The 18,568-nt window shown below is 53.9% G+C and overlaps 4 protein-coding genes across 4 annotated transcripts; all 4 read right to left on the reverse strand.

The window, feature by feature from the left end:
• Positions 1–772: 772 nt before the first annotated feature.
• On the reverse strand, positions 773–2,391 carry DCS_07841 (putative succinyl-CoA ligase; the record flags this gene model as incomplete). Its single annotated transcript, XM_040805124.1, has 3 exons — positions 773–816; positions 882–2,031; positions 2,338–2,391. The coding sequence occupies 3 exons, from the start codon at positions 2,389–2,391 to the stop codon at positions 773–775; spliced, it is 1,248 nt and encodes a 415-aa protein (XP_040655228.1).
• Positions 2,392–4,601: 2,210 nt separating this feature from the next.
• DCS_07842 (RING-2-like protein) lies at positions 4,602–5,129 on the reverse strand (the record flags this gene model as incomplete). Its single annotated transcript, XM_040805125.1, has 1 exon — positions 4,602–5,129. The coding sequence occupies one exon, from the start codon at positions 5,127–5,129 to the stop codon at positions 4,602–4,604; it is 528 nt and encodes a 175-aa protein (XP_040655229.1).
• Positions 5,130–6,051: 922 nt separating this feature from the next.
• On the reverse strand, positions 6,052–6,771 carry DCS_07843 (iron sulfur assembly protein 1; the record flags this gene model as incomplete). Its single annotated transcript, XM_040805126.1, has 2 exons — positions 6,052–6,089; positions 6,141–6,771. The coding sequence occupies 2 exons, from the start codon at positions 6,769–6,771 to the stop codon at positions 6,052–6,054; spliced, it is 669 nt and encodes a 222-aa protein (XP_040655230.1).
• Positions 6,772–7,699: 928 nt separating this feature from the next.
• On the reverse strand, positions 7,700–10,005 carry DCS_07844 (uncharacterized protein; the record flags this gene model as incomplete). The annotated part of the gene is made up of 6 exons (XM_040805127.1): positions 7,700–8,711; positions 8,774–9,114; positions 9,185–9,297; positions 9,354–9,507; positions 9,582–9,785; positions 9,922–10,005. The coding sequence occupies 6 exons, from the start codon at positions 10,003–10,005 to the stop codon at positions 7,700–7,702; spliced, it is 1,908 nt and encodes a 635-aa protein (XP_040655231.1).
• Positions 10,006–18,568: the final 8,563 nt, after the last annotated feature.

Genomic DNA, 18,568 nt, shown 5'->3' on the forward strand with positions numbered 1-18,568 from the left:
CAAGTACAAGTACGGAGTGCGAAGTACTTACACTACAGTACTGTAAGTGATGGTAATGTACGGAGTACTTACGGAGTACTTACGGAGAACTTACGGAGAACTTACGGAGTACATGTTCACACTTCCTAAAATGCACCTAATTGAAGCAAGTAATTACCTACCTACCTATGATAGTGCTTGGATGTTCGAGCACTCCGTGCATATACCTAGTACAGTATGTGCACGCAATTGCACATAGCACTCCGTAAGTACATGCGGATTCGAACTGCTAAATCTCCAACCCCTCCCCCCCTTGGGCAGTTTGTAAGATTCGTCCTGCTCGTCCATGCATACACCTGGACGTGTCGGTGCTGGACAAGCGTACCGAGCATGAATCATTACAGCGCTCATGGGACATAGCACGGACGGTGCGCAAAGGCCTTCAAGCGTTGATTCCGCCGGCCGGGCGCAGCTTTCGTCCATGCTCGCCTCACTCGACGACTCGGCAAGCAGCGCAAGAGCAACATGTCTATAAAACATTCAGCTGTCGGCATTAATAGCCCCCCCCCCCCCCCCCCCCCACAATCACCAAGGAACAATATTTGCCGTGCGCAACACATCACATCGGCACCCGTTTGGCGTGCTGCACCGCCGCGAACCCATCCTGACCTGACTTCACCACCCCTCACGGCCACCAGTTGTGCCTTGCCAACCCCAACCCCAACCCTGATAGTACTACATGTGTTATCGAGCGGGCCAAAAGCCTCGAATGATCCCGTTCACGACGTCGTCATTAGATTCCCAGGCTAAACTCGACGCCGACGTCAATGTCTCGGGCTACATCCCCGATTAGCGAAACTGCGGCGCCATGGATGCTCCATCGGACGATGCAGGTCACTTACCCAGCTTGACGACCTTGGACAGCTGAACCGCCTTTTCCGCAGCGTTCTGCAGGTCATCGATGGAGAAGATCTTCATGCCAGACTCGTTGATCAGCTTGTGGGCTTGCTCCACATTGGTACCTTGGAGACGGGCGATGATGGGGATCTTGAGGTTCAGCGTCTCGACCGTCTTGATGAGGCCGGTGGCGATGTGGTCGCAGCGGACGATGCCGCCAAAGATGTTGACGAAGATGGCCGTCACCTTGGGGTCGCTGGTGATGAGCTCGAAGGCCTCCTGGATGGCGGCCGGCGTGGCGCCGCCGCCGACGTCGAGGAAGTTGGCCGGCTGGCCGCCGTTCAGCTTGATGATGTCCATGGTAGCCATGGCCAGGCCAGCACCGTTGACGAGGCAGCCGATGTCGCCGTCGAGCTTGATGAAGTTGAGGCCAGATTGGGCGGCGCGGACCTCGTCGGGGTCCTCCTGGGTGGTGTCGCGCCACTCAAAGACTTCCTTCTGGCGGAAGTCGGCGTTGTCGTCGAAACCGAACTTGGCATCCATGCAAAGGACTTGGTGGTCCGACGTCTCGGAAAGGGGGTTGATCTCGATCTGGGTAGCGTCGCGCTCCAGGAAGATCTTGTAGAGCTTCTGGATGGTATCCTTGGCGTCCTCGATGCACTGCTCGCTGAAGCCCAGGTTGGTGGCGATGCCGCGGGCAACGTCGTCCGTCACGCCCTTGTTGATGTCGATGTAGGTGGTGACGATGGCCTCGGGGTTCTCCTTGGCGACGCCCTCGATGTCCATGCCACCTTGCGACGAGGAGACGATGACGGGCGTCTGGGTGGCGCGGTCCATGAGGATAGCAAGGTAGAACTCGCGACGGGAAAATTTCCGTTCGCAGATGTAGACGGAGCTGCACAGACGTCCGCCCGCGCCCGTCTGCTTGGTGATGAGCTTGTGGCCGATCATTTGCTCGGCAAACATTTCGGCTTCGTGCGGCGAGTATATGACACGGACACCGCCCTTGAGGCCGTTGTCGAAGCTGCCCTTTCCTCGGCCACCAGCGAGAACCTGGGCCTTGATGACCATGTCCTCGGTGCCGATTTCCTTTGCGACGGCCTTGGCCTCCTCGGCCGTCTTTGCCACGAAGCCCTTAGGAACACCGACGCCATACTTTCGTCGGGGGTAACGGTCAGTCCCTCGCTCTTCCCGGGGGGGGGGGGGGGGGTCAAGTGGTTTGTCCGACGCTCGGAGATGGGGTGGGGATGGGGGCCGAGGGCGATGGCATTTACCTGTCGCAGGAGGTCGGCAGAGAGATATTCGTGGATGCTCAAAGCGCGTCTTTGCTGGACAACGCCCGGAAGTCTGACGGAGGGGGCGAGGGAAAGCTTTCGCAAGGAGTCCCGAACGTTAGCACCGTCGGCAAGACAGGGCAGGAGGGCGAAGGAAGGAAGGAAAATTGGACATTGACGTGCACACCTTGGAAGCTTTCATGGCCGATGCCAGGGCGCGACTGCGGCCGAGGTTGAACATCTTGAACAGAAACAGAACGGCGGTCGCCGATGGACTGGGAGGTAGATGAGGAAAGGGCGAGAGAGGATTGGCGATGGCCACGACGATGAAGCGCAGAAGAAGTTGGCGACCGTTGGATGGCAGGCTAATACTTGCTGTCTGCCAAAAAGTAATGCAGTACGGAGTACTCCGTACATGTACTGTACATGTGTACTCCGTATAACTCCGTACTTCGTATAAGCACCGTATACTGAGTACGTCCAAGTACTGTCCACCCAAGTACAACTACAGTACAGTACACCTACTGTACAGTGCCTACCTGTGCTTGCTATTACCTAAGTACATGTACAAGCACACTAATGCACACCTACAGTACGGAGTACAGTGCAGCACTTACCTAAGTACAAGTACAGGTAATAAGTAGGTGGATAACACAGTACTCAAGTTAGTACTTAGCTTTCCTACAAGAACCGCCCACTTCCGGTTCCAGCTCGAGGTGGGGCGCGGGGATATCGGGAAAACCATTCTCCCGGATCTGCCTCGAAAGGTACAGCACTGCGCATCCACAGTACAAGCATATACAGTATGAATGCTGTCGCGCCGACGCGCCAACGGGCCTGTAACAGGGTTAAAGTCCGGGTAGTTAGTTACGTAACGGTGTCCACATCTGCGCCTATTTAAGCAGGCACAGAGGACACCACCTGGTGGTTGGCAACAACAGCATCAAGAAGAACACCAATAGATTGATTCTGCCCCATCTCACGATCCTTGATTCGTTGTAGCCCTAGTCCGGGCGGACCCACTTTTCCTCTGTTGCGTCAATTATGAGCCCGGTATGCGTCCCCGCGCAAATTGCTATCTGGAAAGAAGCAACAGACAGCGGATCAACAACAACGGGTTAATGGATCACGAACCACCGTCCGTTATGATCAAATCAATACGATCTCAACAATCCAGTATAACAGCCGCAACGGTCACATGAGGCTCTCCTTCTTCCTCGCCGCAACGGTCACACGAAGCCCTTCTTCTTTCCCCCCTATCCACTTCTATGCATTAGTGCCGATCAAGACGAATACGCCGCTCTTTCAGAAGACTTACCAAAAGGAAGATTACCTCGCCCCCCCTTCAGCACTCTGGTTTCCACTTCCCAAAGCCTTCAATCCACTTCAACCCACTCGTCAAATCAACGATGGAAGAGACGACAAACCCGCATCTGTTGACGAACCTCAATGATATCGTGGAGGTTCCTAAGATCGTTAGCAAAGTCAGAGAACGACTCGGGACTGTACCTCTCTTACGGGAAGAACAGATAAGGACCAACTACTTCAATGTTATGCATAACTCCTCACACCTAGGCGTACTCGAATGGTATCAACAGTGGGAGGCAGCATACATTGGGTTCAGTGGCCTTTGACACACCTGATATCCACGGCACTTTCGGTATCACGCAATTCCTCAATACCGCAATGTCGTTCGACAGCAATTGGGCTCAAGCCCAAAAGGATAGGTTGATACATCTTCAGGTTACTGGCCAGAAGATCGATATAACACTCAGGCAGTTGGCCACCGGGTTCCTTGCGAGTACTAAGTCGAAGTTAGACCAGCGCAAGGCATCGACTATCACAAACGCCTTTGCTGCCCCAAACTGAGTAACGGACCAGAAAACGAAGAAGACTTATGATTGTTCATGTGCACTATGAATGGATGCACAATGAATGCACTTTGAGGTGAACTTGTGTTGAATGACATGTTGGAGAATAGGGCGCGGGAGAGAAATCAAGAGCGGCGTTGGTGCTGGTGCTTATGGTATGTTGTTGAATGGAATTCCCCTTGCCTAGATGGCTCATTGCCACTTATGATGTGACTTGTCTCAGGGTCAACCGTAGACCCAACAACAAACGGAGACGAGCGAAAGCAATCTATCCGCCAAGAACGTGACATAGTATCATCCTACGCTTGTCATTTATATATCACCGCATGCCCCTGCCGTTCCAGCTTTTTCATACAGTTCGTACGGAATTGGCAATCACTTACAAGACGCCTGCTTAGACGGATGTGAAGTGAGCACGGCGCTTCCTGTGCAAGTCCCGGCTCTTACGAGTCAATGCACTCTGTTCCTATATACCAAGTTTCACACTCACCAACTACAGAGTGCTTCAGCTAGGTTGCATCCCACCATAGTACGGATACTGCGAATGGGGTAGGAGGAAAGCTTCGAGTCTCAAACGGCATCAGTCCAATCTGTCCCATGCCACCCAGGGCGTGCCCAAGACCCTGCCCTTGTCGTCAAATCGTACGCCCTCCCGTCTCAGCAGGTCTCTCTTCTCATCTATCGTGATGCCCTCCCCGTTTCGCGGTCGCTGGCCTTTGAAGCCCCCCAGCGTCATACCCGTGGCGACAACACGATGACAGGGCACTTCCGGGGCAAAGGGGTTGCGTCGCAGCGCGTTACCGACGGCGCGCGGCGAGGAGCCCAAGTAGGTGGACAGCAGGCCGTAGGTCGTGACATGCCCTCTAGGAATGCTGCAGAGAGCAGTCCAGACGCGCTTCTCAAAGGGCGTTCGGCCGGAGGCAGCGATAAGTCGGAGCTGAGGCTTCATGTCCTCGTGCACATTTTTGCCTCTGGATGCGGCGGTGACGGTGGTCAAAGGCTTCTTCATAGCAAGCGCTTTCGGTGTTCGTGCTGATGCTCGCGCTCGTGCCCGTGCCATCGCCGGAACGTCGGCTTGTGGGTTGCGCTTATCGTTGCTGGTGGCCATTTCTCAACCAGGGTTTGATGACGATTGGGGGGGTTGGCCGTTCGAATAGAACATACAAGTCAACCAATCTCGGGGAGGTGCTCGGCGGTATCGATGCAGGGTCGTGTAAAGGAAAGGACAAGTGTAAAGGACGAGTTGCCATGCAAATCACGGGACTGTTCTTACTTTTGCATCGTTGCCTGCGTCTCCTCGTTGGCCTCTCAAGAAATATGAACACCGTGCTGTGTGTTTGCTGCTCATGAAGAGGAACAGAACAGTTGCAGCATGAACTGTGGCAAAGCTACTCGCGCTTTCAAATTATCTTGGTGACGCGGATTGGCAACATCAAGAGCAACACATCTACGCCAAGTCACGTGCACACGCATGCAAAGCCAGCGTTAGAGTTCGACAGTCGCCAACTAAGAAACTGGACTTCATAGGCACACAAGTATGTACGCATAGAAGCTCTAGGTGAGGAAAGTGCAAGCAATGAACACAGGAGGCGAACTCGAGTGACGGTGTTTAATGCGGAGTGGTATGAACATGATAAGCACTTAGGTACGCCTTTCTAATACAACGCCAGTCGCATGCCAAAGGGGATGAAGGCCGCTGCTCGGCGAAAGTACCCATCCAGAGACCCTTGCCAGGTCACGCGGGTGCTATGTAATTAATACGTGAAGCCAAAAATAAATTTACCAAAGCAGAGTCAACGGCGGGGGAAAACGGCCAGCAGCGGGGGCTTCGCCTCCAACGCAAAATCGTCTCGCGCACATGAAATATACGTCATGATCTGAAACAAGTCCGTTTTCACCATTCGCCGGCGCTTTCTTTCGCTTGGGTGTCGTTGATCGTCGTCATCATACATGTACAACCCATGCCAGGCGGGAACCTTGTCAGGGAAGGCTTGCCCTCGCCCGGGTCTGGGCATTTGGTTGAACTCGGCTCAGACCATGAAAGATTCGCCACAGCCGCATTGCTCCTCTGCGAAATGGTCAGCAGACCGCCTTGATTCGGGAAGCAGCGCTCACATACTTATGTTGGGGTTCTTGAAGACAAATCGCTGGTTGAGTTTGTCCTCGGCCCAGTCCATCTCGCTGCCGAGGATGCTGAACAGGGCTCGGCTGTCGATGAGCACCTTGACTCCATCCTGTTCCACCGTCTCGTCAAATGCACCGGGTTGGTCGACGTATTCCAGGTGGTATGCGAGCCCGCTGCAGCCACGGTTTCGTACGCCGACCTTGATGAGCTTCGGTTCGGGTTGGTCCAGCAGCGTCCGCAGCTGCTCGACTGCGGCTGGCGTGAGCTTCATCGCCGCCTTCCGTGGGCGAAGCTTCGGTCGCAATCGCGTATCAGCCTTGGGCGTCGACGACGGAGTGGCAGCCTCGATTGACTTTGAAGGTGGTGTGAGGGTTGACGTCGTTCCTGGGGCAGCGCGGGTGTGCTTGAATGAGGACAGCGTCTTGTGGGTTCTCGGCGGAGCTTCTGGCTGCACTATAGGTCTCTCGGTAATGTCGTGCTGAGGAAGGGATGTCGAGGTGCTGGTGGGTAATGGGTAGGAGTGGTATGATGCCGAGGCGAGGTGTGGTGCCGACAAGGGCCATAGAAAATAGCGACGACTGTGTCGCAGAGCGACTTGAGTCACGGAAAGGGAGGCAGCGTTCATCTTGCGATCATGGGCAGAATGACGTCGGCAGTGGTCGTTTGGACAAGAGCAGTGACGGGTTGATGGCGGTCAAGGCCGCATGAAACGCAACGCAGGCAGAGGCACGGAGGCACGCAAATGTAGTGCGGAAGAGTCGCCAACGATGTACCGTGTGAGCGCTGTACTGTAGATGTACTTGCGTGCGGTAAGTGCGGGTGGGAGTGGCGGCTAACGGGACAGGAAAGGCCCATCCGCCGAGCCAATCGGGACAAGTGGGTTGGTCAGCTGTTGCGGCGACCCGAACCGGGACGAACGTCGTAATTACGATTCGCAATATCTCGTGCCTAAGTAAGTACTCGGCTCTTCGCCGAGGAACAGCGGAGGCTTTGATGGCCAAAATTAATTTTGGCTTGGAATAATCAAGAGCCTAAGGACGGCTCGTCGACGGTTGCTTCAAAACGGATGGCCGCGCAGGTATCATACAGTACGCATCGAGTATTAACAATACCGCCTACAACTACTTGTACCTATTGCACATTCGGAGGTGCACAGGCTACAGCACAAGTGTACTCCGTACAAGTCAAGAACATGTAAGTACTTGCGGATGAATGTATAGTGTCTCCTTGGCTCGCCAACGTGGAGGTGGAAACGCAAAGGGTTTTACAGTACAGCTTGTGGCTAGCTTCCTGCTTACTTGTACCTATACGTGTGCAAGAAGAATGCTTACAGGAAGCTGTGTGAAAGCATACCGCCATGTTCCTTTGTCAGTATGTACTCGCACATCAAACGTGCGACGAGAACCACCATCACGCAGCACGGCAATTCTCATTCTATTGCCCTTGCCGAAGCTTGACGAGCGCACACTTACTTCCGTCCTTGCCAACAGAGAGAGCAAACGATACGGGACAAGGGCGGCTCAACACACAACGATGTGCACAATTGCCGGTGTTTAGGTATTGAGCTTGCCGCTCCGCTCCACCATGACCCTCACATCACCGACCGACGTCCTCGCCATCTTCTTCAGCAACGTTCTTTCATCCGCCTCGCGGAATCTATCCCACGTGTCGAGCCCTTCCTTGGCTTGAATGCTCAGCGTCTCATAGCCCTGCTTGATGACCTCGACAACCTGAAAGGTCGTCAGGTTGCTAGCCTTCTTGGTGGAGCCACCATTGGACGTGAGCATCTGCTTGTAGTGGGTGCTGACGCTGATGAGCGTGTCTATCGAGCTGTTCTTACGCTTTTGCAAGCCGTAATTATCCCTGAACTTGGTGAGCACGTCGCCGCACTCGACCACCTTGTAGAAGAGATCGTCGTACGCGGCCGGCGTCGGCAGAAATGCTTCGCCGGCGGAAAGGGACAGCGCAAGAAGGTTGACGACGTGGTCGAGGAGTGTATCTATCTGCGGCAGACCCTTGAGGTCCGCCGTGTACGTCGTGAGGAACCGAATCAACGACAGGAGGGAGCGGAAAAACTCGGACCAGTGGTAGTCGAGCCGCGTCCGGGAGCGTGAGAGGTACGAGATGATGCGCAGCATGATTCCGACGCATAGATTGTAAAGGCCGACATCCAGACGCCGCCTCAGGTTGTGGCTAATGCCACCAATCATGCTGTCGAGGAGACAGGTGGCCAAGACTCGCTCCCCTTTGACGTGCGGCAGAAAGGGCTTCCGTTGTCGGCAGAGGCGCACTGTGCCCTTTGATTCGTCGCTGCACATCTTCTTGCACACGACGGGATCCTCCACCAGGAGGCGAAAAACCATGAGGTTCAGGTGCGCGTAGTGGGCGCTACGATGCGAGAGATGGGCATGCTGCAGCAGGTACGACGTGAGGGAAACGAAGCTCGACACGGGCCGCTCCTTTCCCTTTTCAGCCGGCGCCATGGTGACGAGGTTGAAGCAGAAGAGCTTGTTTGCGTGGCCAAAGTCATACGTCGCCACCAGAACGGCCGCATTCTCTCCCGGTCTGACTGACCATGTCAGCGAACAATGGCGCGGCACGAGGCGACAGTCCTGCGCTCCACTCACAAGCTGCTAAGGAGTTTCTTCGCCGTCTCTGCATCGTGGACGACCTTCTTCTCGGCCCTTTTCTGCCCCGGAACAACGGCACCGAGGCCGACCATGCTTAGCGTGTTGCTGAGTGACCACCCTTCCGGGACATCATCCTGAACAGCGACGTAGTCGGATCGCAAGGCCTGGCAAGTGTCTCCGACGCACTGGATTATCTTCTGGATGGTAGACTCCTTGACAAAGTCGTTGAGTCGCAGCTGATAGGGGTTTTGGAATTCAAACTTGTTGTAATTCGCCAAGAGGCCGACGAGTGTGAAGGCTCCCAAGATGTGGCCGGGCGACTCCGACTCGTGGATGAACTGCGCCATGCCATTGTCAGAGAAATGCCCAGGACTGGGCCGCCGCGGGGGGCGGAGGGGGGCATGGTACCTTGATGAGCGAAGGAAATAGATCTTTCTGGATCAGGTAGGTGAGGAGCGTCGTCTGGTAGGCGCCAGAGGTCACGGCCAGGAGCACGTCGATGGCTTTTTGCCGCAGTTCAACTGCGCCGTCCGTTAGTGTGAACGATAAACCGACAGAGAGGCAACTCGTCGCTTACAGTCCGCCCCATTGCGAATTATGTCATCCACGGTGCTGACAAAATCCGTAAAGACAGTGTCGATGTGGTCGAGCCCGGCCAGCACGGAGATGATGTCGGAGCTAGGATGGGGGTACTTTTTGGACAGCAAGCAGGAGAGAAAGGTTGTCAGGGTCTGGGCTGGGTAAGCAAAGACTTCGTTCATCTTGCGGACGGGCGACATGGGCCCGGAGGAAGGGAGTGATGTACATCAAGGGCATGCAGAGGGGCAAGACCTTGGCCCGCTTTGATGGTATCGATTGCGCGAGAGAAGAGGTCTCTGGTGTGACTATCGAGCAGCAGGACGTCAGAGGGGATGGTTTCGTTCAGTATGGTCTGCAGCGCTGGTCGATCTGGTCGGAGCAGGAAAAACTCGGTCCAGAAACCGTCCGACTTGTCGCCATCTTCGTCGTCCTGTATAACCGTCGACGATTAGCCGCGGCGAGCTGCCGTCTCGCGGAAGGCGTACCTTGGGGATGGAACACCATTAGTCGGCATGCGCAAGGGTGGGAGGCGATGCCGGCACGGGGAGGGCAGGGCACAAGCAAACCTTGAAGAGCGACGAGTACAGCTGAACAATCTTGGGGGTGAAGACCTCGGGCGGAGACTGCCGCGTGAGTGGTGACGCCTCCATGGACCGTAGGACGAAGAAGAGAAACGCCAAAGGCCTCAGACGGAGAGAGGCCAGCAGGAGGCCGAGCTCAGGATACGGGTCGGAAGGATGGAGTGTAAGTAATGTTGGTCACTGACAGGTGGTCACCGATTTGACCGGTCACGTGCTGTCGGTACTGTTCGCTGGTTAGGTGATGCGACTGGAGAAGTCAATGCGGCGAACGCCATCATGCTGTCGGCACTGCGCATTCATTCGTTAGCTTACATGGAAAATAATATTTATGAAATCATCAATGATATCTTTGATTCATAAACGACGTATTTCAGTGTTCGTTCGACTTGTGAGCTCGAGTGGCCAGGTCGATGGCCAAAAATCCGGATGGCGTACCATACTCGGGACGGGTTGGGAACGCATCCCGGCAAGTGGACGAAGAGAATTTGCGCGACGAGGCCTGGAAGCAAATATATGTACATGCTCGTGGCTCGACTTGACCAAGGTTCGAGATGCAACAGCACGCCACCGCATGCAGGTGGATGATACCTTGGTCCCGGTCCACATCTGCCTGCGCTCACCACCACGGAGCACTACGCAGCAGGTACGAGAACGAGTTGTCCCAGCACAGGTACCACGAGTACAGTGTACTTGTGCATGTCCGTAGGGATGAATGTGAATCGAAGGTCTACTACTCATCGGGACCAACAGTACTCCGTGCACAAGCTCGCATCACGGACATCGAGGATGAAGTGTGCTCTCGGGATCGTGCTCATGTACAATGGCATCCAACCGACGATGCCATGCGGCTTCCCTGATCGTTTCCGACTTAGAGATACGGGCCTCATCCAGCATCCCGGATGAGCTTCAAGTGCACGTTTCCACGGTGAAAGGCTTCCGTCGCATGGCCTACTGGCTGCTCTCAATATAGGGTACGGACTTCATTTGATCGGCACGATAATTCCTAGCGGAGATCCTGGTCGCAGATAGAGATGCCGGCAGGCCGTCGAGGAATGAAAAGACGCAAGGTTGCACTCCAGCCTCGCAGGATATTATACCAAAATGGCGAGGACTGTGCGGAATCCCCTGCTCCCTGCTCCGAGCAGCGAAGCGAATGGTGGTTGGTCTGGCAGGAGCTTCGGCGGTTCCCCCAAGAACGCCTGGCACAGCGCAGCTTCGGGGGGGGTAGGGACCCTCTCGTTTGCTCTGCGAGTCTCCCGTCGGAACGTCCCTCAGGCGCGTGCCGTGGTGAGTGCATGTATTGTACAACTATGCCCACCACGGCCGGGTTCGTATCCGCCGGTTCGATGATGGGCCAAGAAGGTTAGGGGGAGATTGGTGATAATCAGCGGCGGACAGTTGTCACGGACAGCCCAATGAGGTAGGGCACGATAGGGCACAGATGGCCAGATCCGGAGGTACTCGTCTGATCACTCATCGGCGAAGCAAAGGGGCCTCGACGAGCATTGATTGGGCCGACCTGACGCGCTCTTTGCCATCCATCACTCGGCGGCCTCGAAAGTCAATGGAAACCAGCCCTGCAGGCCGAAATATGACATTTCATCAATGGATGGAGGGTGCGTGATGGAGTTGGACGAATGTGACGACGTGTGATGGGGCAAGTCAAACGTGACAGACTACGCGTACACATCAAGTACCTACCGCCCGCTGCACTTGGTCCCCTATGGCGACCCAAGAGTATTTCTTGACGCACTGCTAGGGGTACCAAGTATCCGAGTAGAGATATACGCTTGCGCAAGTCTCGGGCGGAAAATCGGGGAGGACGTACGGAGTACTGGATGCCAATCTGCGTCGTTTGTGCGAATGGTGCAGCAAGTGCCGACCCGTACGTTCAGAGTGTCAATCGAGCATTGAATGGACCGATGGCTGTGGCTCAAGATGGCCGAGGTCGATGGCGGCATAGGCGACATTGGATTGATGCTAAGCCGTGCTGTGTTGAGCAGCGCGCACTCTCCGCCGTCACGGACGGGACATGATGCGCACACGCCTAGCACAGGTACCACACATGGATGGGTAGGCCTGGAAATGTCCACTTGGCCGCATGCATGCATGACGTGTGGTCATTGCACTGGTATACAATCCATGTGCAGTGCTGACGGTGAATTGCTCCGTCACCGTGTGATGGGGTTCAATGCCGAGCCACCCACCTACTTGCGCTGTATTCCCATCGCGTGCCTGGCTTGTACGTACACGCATGCTCCGTACTCCGTACACGACATGCAGATACGCTTCATGCAATCTGCCTGCCCGGAACCGCGAAGACAAAGGTAGACGTCGGGCAAAGCGTGGCAGAGTCCTCCAGCCGATGGATACACTTCGATCTCGGCTTTACTCGATAGATCATCAGCCCGAACGAGTAGATGCTGGTCTGGTCCGAGATCCGGAAATGTCAAGGCATCAGCAGATACACCACGTACTTGTACGATCTTCGGCCATGCGCTCGCTCATGCACGATCGACATTCATAAGTAGTAGGTCCCAGCTTGTCTCAGCTCGGTGTCAACGGCACCACGGGCTAGAGGCGTTTCCAAAAACAAAACGTCACCGTCCCACTGACCAGAGGCGGATTGCGCTGTTGGCAAGCCGAAGCTGACATGTCTCACCGGCTCATTAGTCGATGCGAGCTGTATGGAGTACGGGGCCCGTATCTGTACCCTCCGTACTCCGTACATGTAAACGAACTGGTGCGGAATACCTCGCCGGGGGCTCATAGGGCAGGTTGAACACCGCGACGGCCCCGGTGGCATTCGGGGCGCCTGCTCCCGGGGTGGATGGGGGTTTGCTCTGTACCGTATTGCGGGTGCGTGGTTGACGAAATCACCGGCGAGGCGGGAATTTGTTCGGCCTGGTGCTGGATGATTGGTGAACCAATATCTGGTGACGGCTGGCCCTGTCCGCTCCGCATGGCTGCCCGACGACGGCACGGCGCAGGGACGGCGCCTAGCGGCAGATGTGGTAGCACCATGAACGCACAAACCCAACATGAAGTGTCGATGATGTAGGGGTGGCATTGCTCGAGGGAAGTACTTACGGAGCAGGAGTACCACAGGCACGTACCTAGTACCTACTACAGTAGGTACTAGGTATGGAGTGCAGCTGCTGGGGTACTTCAAATTTGTGCTTGTACGGAGGACAAGTACTTGCATGTATTCTGTACAGCTGCGGTTCGAGCCCCATTGCATCCGAGAAAGTGGTAGAGACGGTGCAAGCAATAATAATACCAAGGTACCGAGTAAGCTACTCCGTACTTGTAAGTAATTGCCAGTTCTCCGTAAAACTTGCCTACACTTGTGCATGTACTTGTACTGTGGCACTTGAATGTCGACGTCCTGATAATAGCACCATGTATTTGTGCGGACTTGCTGACTTGCAATCTGGTGTGTGATAGGTACCTAGTACCTCTAAGGCACAAGGTATTTATTACATTACATGTAAGTAAGTACACGTTCGAGCAAGTATTACTTGTAAGCTGCACAAACAAGTACACCTACTGCACTCCATACGCCACGAGAACAGCAGTACTTACAGTACAGCGATCATGCCGGGGCCTTCAACTTGATAGCACGACTACTCCATCAGGTACCGAGGTACCTACTTGTAGGGGCTCCAGCCAGATACACTTTCTGCTATCAACTATAACAGCTGACATCTTGGTAGGCCGTACTTTCTTGATGCACTGTAGTCTGTATGCGCGCACAGGCCAGGTTGGCCATGCAGATTTTTTTTTTTTAAAAAACAATACGGTAATAATAGCTCTGTACGAAGGCATTTTGCTTCCCAAGACATCAGGGTACTAATATTAATTTGTACATGTACGGAGTACTACAAGTAGGTTGTAGGTACTGTATATCGGTTGCTTTTGCACTAATCACACAGCACCACTTTTCATCCCTGTTTGGCAGTACATGTACTCCGCAAGGTACTAAACTAGGGATACAAGTAAACCTTAGTACTTAGGTACTAGGCACTACCATAGTAGTAAGCACAAGTAGCGTCCCTGTTAGACTCTACTGTACATGTTCAGAACCAGATCAGGAACCAGCTTGTAAGTATTACCGGGTCACTCGTATCAAGTGAATGTTCCGACAGGTAATGTACGGAGTAGGCGTACTTACTTGCATGTAAGTAGGTGCTTAAGTACGGAGTATGGAGTACAAGAACAAGTATTGCAACAGACACGGACCTATATAGTAAGCTCATAAGAGTACTTGCTGTACTGCGAACATGGGACACTAGGAAATCCTGGAGTTGGGTGTAATGATTTACTCAAGTACATGTACATACTATTAGAGTACGGACTTCTCAATAGGGTGCTATGCAAAGCAACCCAGGTCACCTAGAAATGCTAGGCACTTCCCACGCAGCTTGTCTGATCGGATCAGCCAGCAGATCACGGTGTCGGCACAACGGGGCAATACAGCGCCTACGACGGAGCAGGTAGTACAAGTAAATGCCGTGGCGTAGCAGCGCATCTGGAGAACTAGGCTTGGGGGGAGAAAGGGTTGCTCTGGGGAGGAGGGCTGATGCAACAGGACATTCATCTCGTCGTCGTCAAGCCCAACGTGTCTGGTCGTTCCCGCTACCTTGAGATCTCCTGCGGGCTGCTGCGGAGGACTCGGCATTGCGACGGAATGATGCGTACTTGTTATGCACGGGGGGCGTGAGCGAGGTGAGGGGAGGGAAACCACCAGCAATCCTGAACATGCACTGGCACAGGCAATCGTGCCTGAGACGGACGGAGCGACGCTGAAGGGCATGGATGCACTTGCTCTCCTCTCCCTGACGGAGTCTCCCTGACGAAGACGCAACCGAAGAATGGAGGCCAGGAAACCTAGCACATTCGTCTTCTGGATTGCCCTACAGGTAACGGGGCGCTTCACTGACTAGAGGTCGGCAAGGGGCCTAGGCACCCGACAGGCAGGGCTGCGAGGATCCGTTATTAGCGCCGTCGCACCGGTTTGGCTACCTAGCACACAGTACTTACAGTACGGAGTATAGTACATGCACATGCACTACTAGTACGTACTCCGTAATTACTACTAGGTACCTAGTAGTACCTAGGACTACATAGGTACAGTACTGTAGAGTGATCGACAAGAGAGTACAGTAAGTACTACTAAGGTACAGTACGTAATACAGGTAGGTCCTTGCACCCACTGCACGTGCAAGTACAGCACACCTTCAGCCCGTAGTCTTGGCGAGGATGGAGGGCAAAGTACCCAAGTACGAGTGCATGGCACACCAGTACTCCATAGTGGTCAGCGAGCACCCCGCGTCGAAGAGGTGGCCAAGTTCTGGGCACCGCCTGTACCACTCGTGCGCCCTTCTCGCACTTGGGATGGGCACCAGGAACCTCTTGTACCAAATCAGGCCCTGAGCTATTATATGATGGCTCCGTACTACTCATCTGCCCTAATAATACCAAGTACTGGTGGCTATCGGGTGCTGCCCCTCTCGTGCCAATAGAGCAAGTTAGGTGTACAGTAATTGGGTGCCCAGGCACCTTCCTGCTAGCACTGCACAGCACATATGCGTGGCCCAAAGTACATCTACTCCCAGCCTGCACAGCTTGCGCAGCAGTATGGCTGTAATGGTACGCGTACATGGACACATGGTCGTGTCTGAATACCTAGGTATGGAAGGAAGAAACGTCGGTCCGGTAATTCGTACGGCCTGAAGTTACCGACCCCGAGCACCGTGATGCAGTGGCAAGGTAAATTTGCGCATACAAACGGGCACTGATGATATGGCATGTAAATGCATGTGCGAAACACGTACTGCACTCCGTAAAGTACGTGCGTTTGTACGGAGTCGTGCCCAGGCACAGAGCACAAGCACTCACTCACTTGGCACTCGCAATGCACCTGTAAGTGTGCGGCATCTGCCATTACTACATGTAGTACTCCGTACATGGAGTTGTATATTACTTGCTGTACTGTAATACGTACTTCCTCCATACATTTACTTAGGTACTGTATACCTACAACTAGGTACATGTGTCTGTCTGCGTGCTCGGAGTACCTACTTAGTACCTACCTGGTAGTCAAGGTGTTCGGTCCTAGGGTGTGAGGAGAGGAGGGGCCAGGAGATGGTGGCTGCGTGCCGCCACCGTGCGGTGCGTGGTGGGTTCGTCTCGGCACTCTGCCGGGCCGTCAGCATTCGAGACCCCAGCTCCAACCGACCTCGCGGTTCAGGGCATCATCCCGTCCTTCGCAGACTGGCCAATCCATCGACGCCTTTACATGCACGAACAAAAGTGTCCACGTACCTACAGAGCCACTCGTCACTGTGCACAAGCAAGAGAATGTACTCTGTGTTGGTAGGTGCTAACTGACGTATTGATGACCAGCATGCATCGGCACATGAAATGCCACAGAGCTCGATGGCCCGATGGGTAGTGGCGTGTGGGTAGAAAGCGCCCTTCACCTACTGCACTGAATCCACGGGTGCACAGGAACATTCATTCGTTGGTGTCATGAGTGCCGCCATGCAAGTACATTGCCGTCCTGATGTGCGAACTACATTAGTGCGTAAGTAGGTACGGCGTACATTGGATAGATCGGTTAACAGTGGTCATGATCCGAGTGCGGAGTACTCCGCATATAGGTGCACTCTTCGGAGCAGTCATGGCGCGGTTGGTGAAAAGAAAAGAAGAAAAAAAAAACCTCATCTTTACTTGTAGGGAGAGTGCTGTGCGTACTAGTCGTCGGTAGTGCCTCTGGCTGCACTCTGGAGCTGTTGTACACGTGGCACACATTGCAACACTTGTGTGTATGTAGGTGTGCACCAAAAGTGTATGCAGGTTGTTGCCGTGGTGGATGGTGAGTGGTCGTTGGTGTGATGGAATGCTGCGCCGTACTCTGTGCATTCACGAACAATTCAGTCGCAACCGATCGATCCGTCTGGACACTGCATGTACGAGTGTTGATAATGAACGAGCGCCACTATACCGCATACGTTTGCGTGTACCTCTCTACATGCAACTTGTCAATGTATGCAACGTACGTTGCTCCTGCGAATGCTCGCAGGTGTAGGGGTTTGCATTTTCAACTCATCGAACGTTCGGCTTGGCAATTCCAAGCAAGGCACAGTACATAACGCAGCTCAAAACTGGACTCCTGGTATTCAATACGTCCAGCAAATTTGTTCCCGCCACACTCCTCCATATGTACCTAGTGCCACTTATAGACTACTCCGTACTCCGTACTCAGAAGCACATTAATTAATACGGCAAAGTGCCAAGGGGCATGTTGCCTACCTATCGAACAGGTACGAGGCACTTGCACTGCCATGCAAGTACTTATTTAATTACAGTACAGTACTTCCCTAGTACCAAATCGAAACGACCATGGCCCCCTTCCTCGCCGTCCGTGGTTAACCGTCCATGGTGGGGTCTCCTGCCTCCCTGCCTCCGCCTGTGACGACCAAGACAGGTGGATGGGCGGAATTTTAGTACGAGGTGCCTACTTAAGTTCGCGTGTAAGTACACCACCCTCGTAAGTAGCCGCACACACGCACTTGCATGTCCGGGTACGGGATGGTACACGTGGTAGCAACTGCACCAAGCATGGAATTCGAACACTTGCATGCAAGACCAAGTAGTGCTCCTCGTTGTCAAGACTCGACTAGCTACAACTATGCCCGTGAAAATGCATCTACACAGCTGTACATGTACAAGTATGGACAAGTATGTGGTCCGACCTAATACGGTGTTATGTACGGAGTACTCCGTACTCCTCTCGTACCTACTTACTTACACAGTGGCCAAGGCCGCCAGTCGAAGCCTTGCCGTCCCGGGATTCCATTTGGCTCGCGTAAGTATGCTCTGCTGAAGTGTCCTGTACTACCTAGTAAGTAAGTACTCCGTAAGTGACCCAAGTACATATCAGTGCATGTGCCAGTACGCGTACCGCACTGTACTCCGTACTCGGTCCATGATCATCCCATTCCGATATATGGCACTGTAGAAATCATAACGGCAGTTCGTACGGGGCAGGGAGCACAGTGCAGCGATAATTGCCACTTGGTATCAAGGCACTTTGGAATTGTTGTGATTGCACCTCACGGAGTACTGGTACAACTATCCGCAGGTGTTGTATTACTGTCATGCACAAACAAGTGTAAGTACCTGTATGCGTTTACCCATCGACACTTTTGGTGGTAGGGGTACTACGTACCGCACATACTGACTGTACTTATATTAGTACCTAGGTACTGAGTAAGGAAGTAGTAATAGGTCCCGTAACTAATACTAGGTACCCAGGCCTTCGACCTCGGTACATGTCATGTGTTGTGTGCCTGACTAGCGGGAATGGCTGGCTCCCCTTCCCAGTACGAGTGTGCTACCTGTGCACTGTGCAAGCAGTTGCGATTGTTGTTGGGCACCTGCATGTAGTTGTGCTGTACGCGTACAACTTTGCTGCGTCCGGAGCATGAGAACGAACGTACAACTACTTGTAAGTGTACTTGCAGTTGTAAGTGTGCCTGTAAGTACTCTGTACATGTGCTTCGTCCATGTACGTATGTCGTACTGTACCTTCCTCGTACACAACTAATTACACCCACCTACTTTG

Source organism: Drechmeria coniospora, chromosome 03, assembly GCF_001625195.1.
Source record: "Drechmeria coniospora strain ARSEF 6962 chromosome 03, whole genome shotgun sequence".
NCBI classification, from domain to species: domain Eukaryota; kingdom Fungi; phylum Ascomycota; class Sordariomycetes; order Hypocreales; family Ophiocordycipitaceae; genus Drechmeria; species Drechmeria coniospora.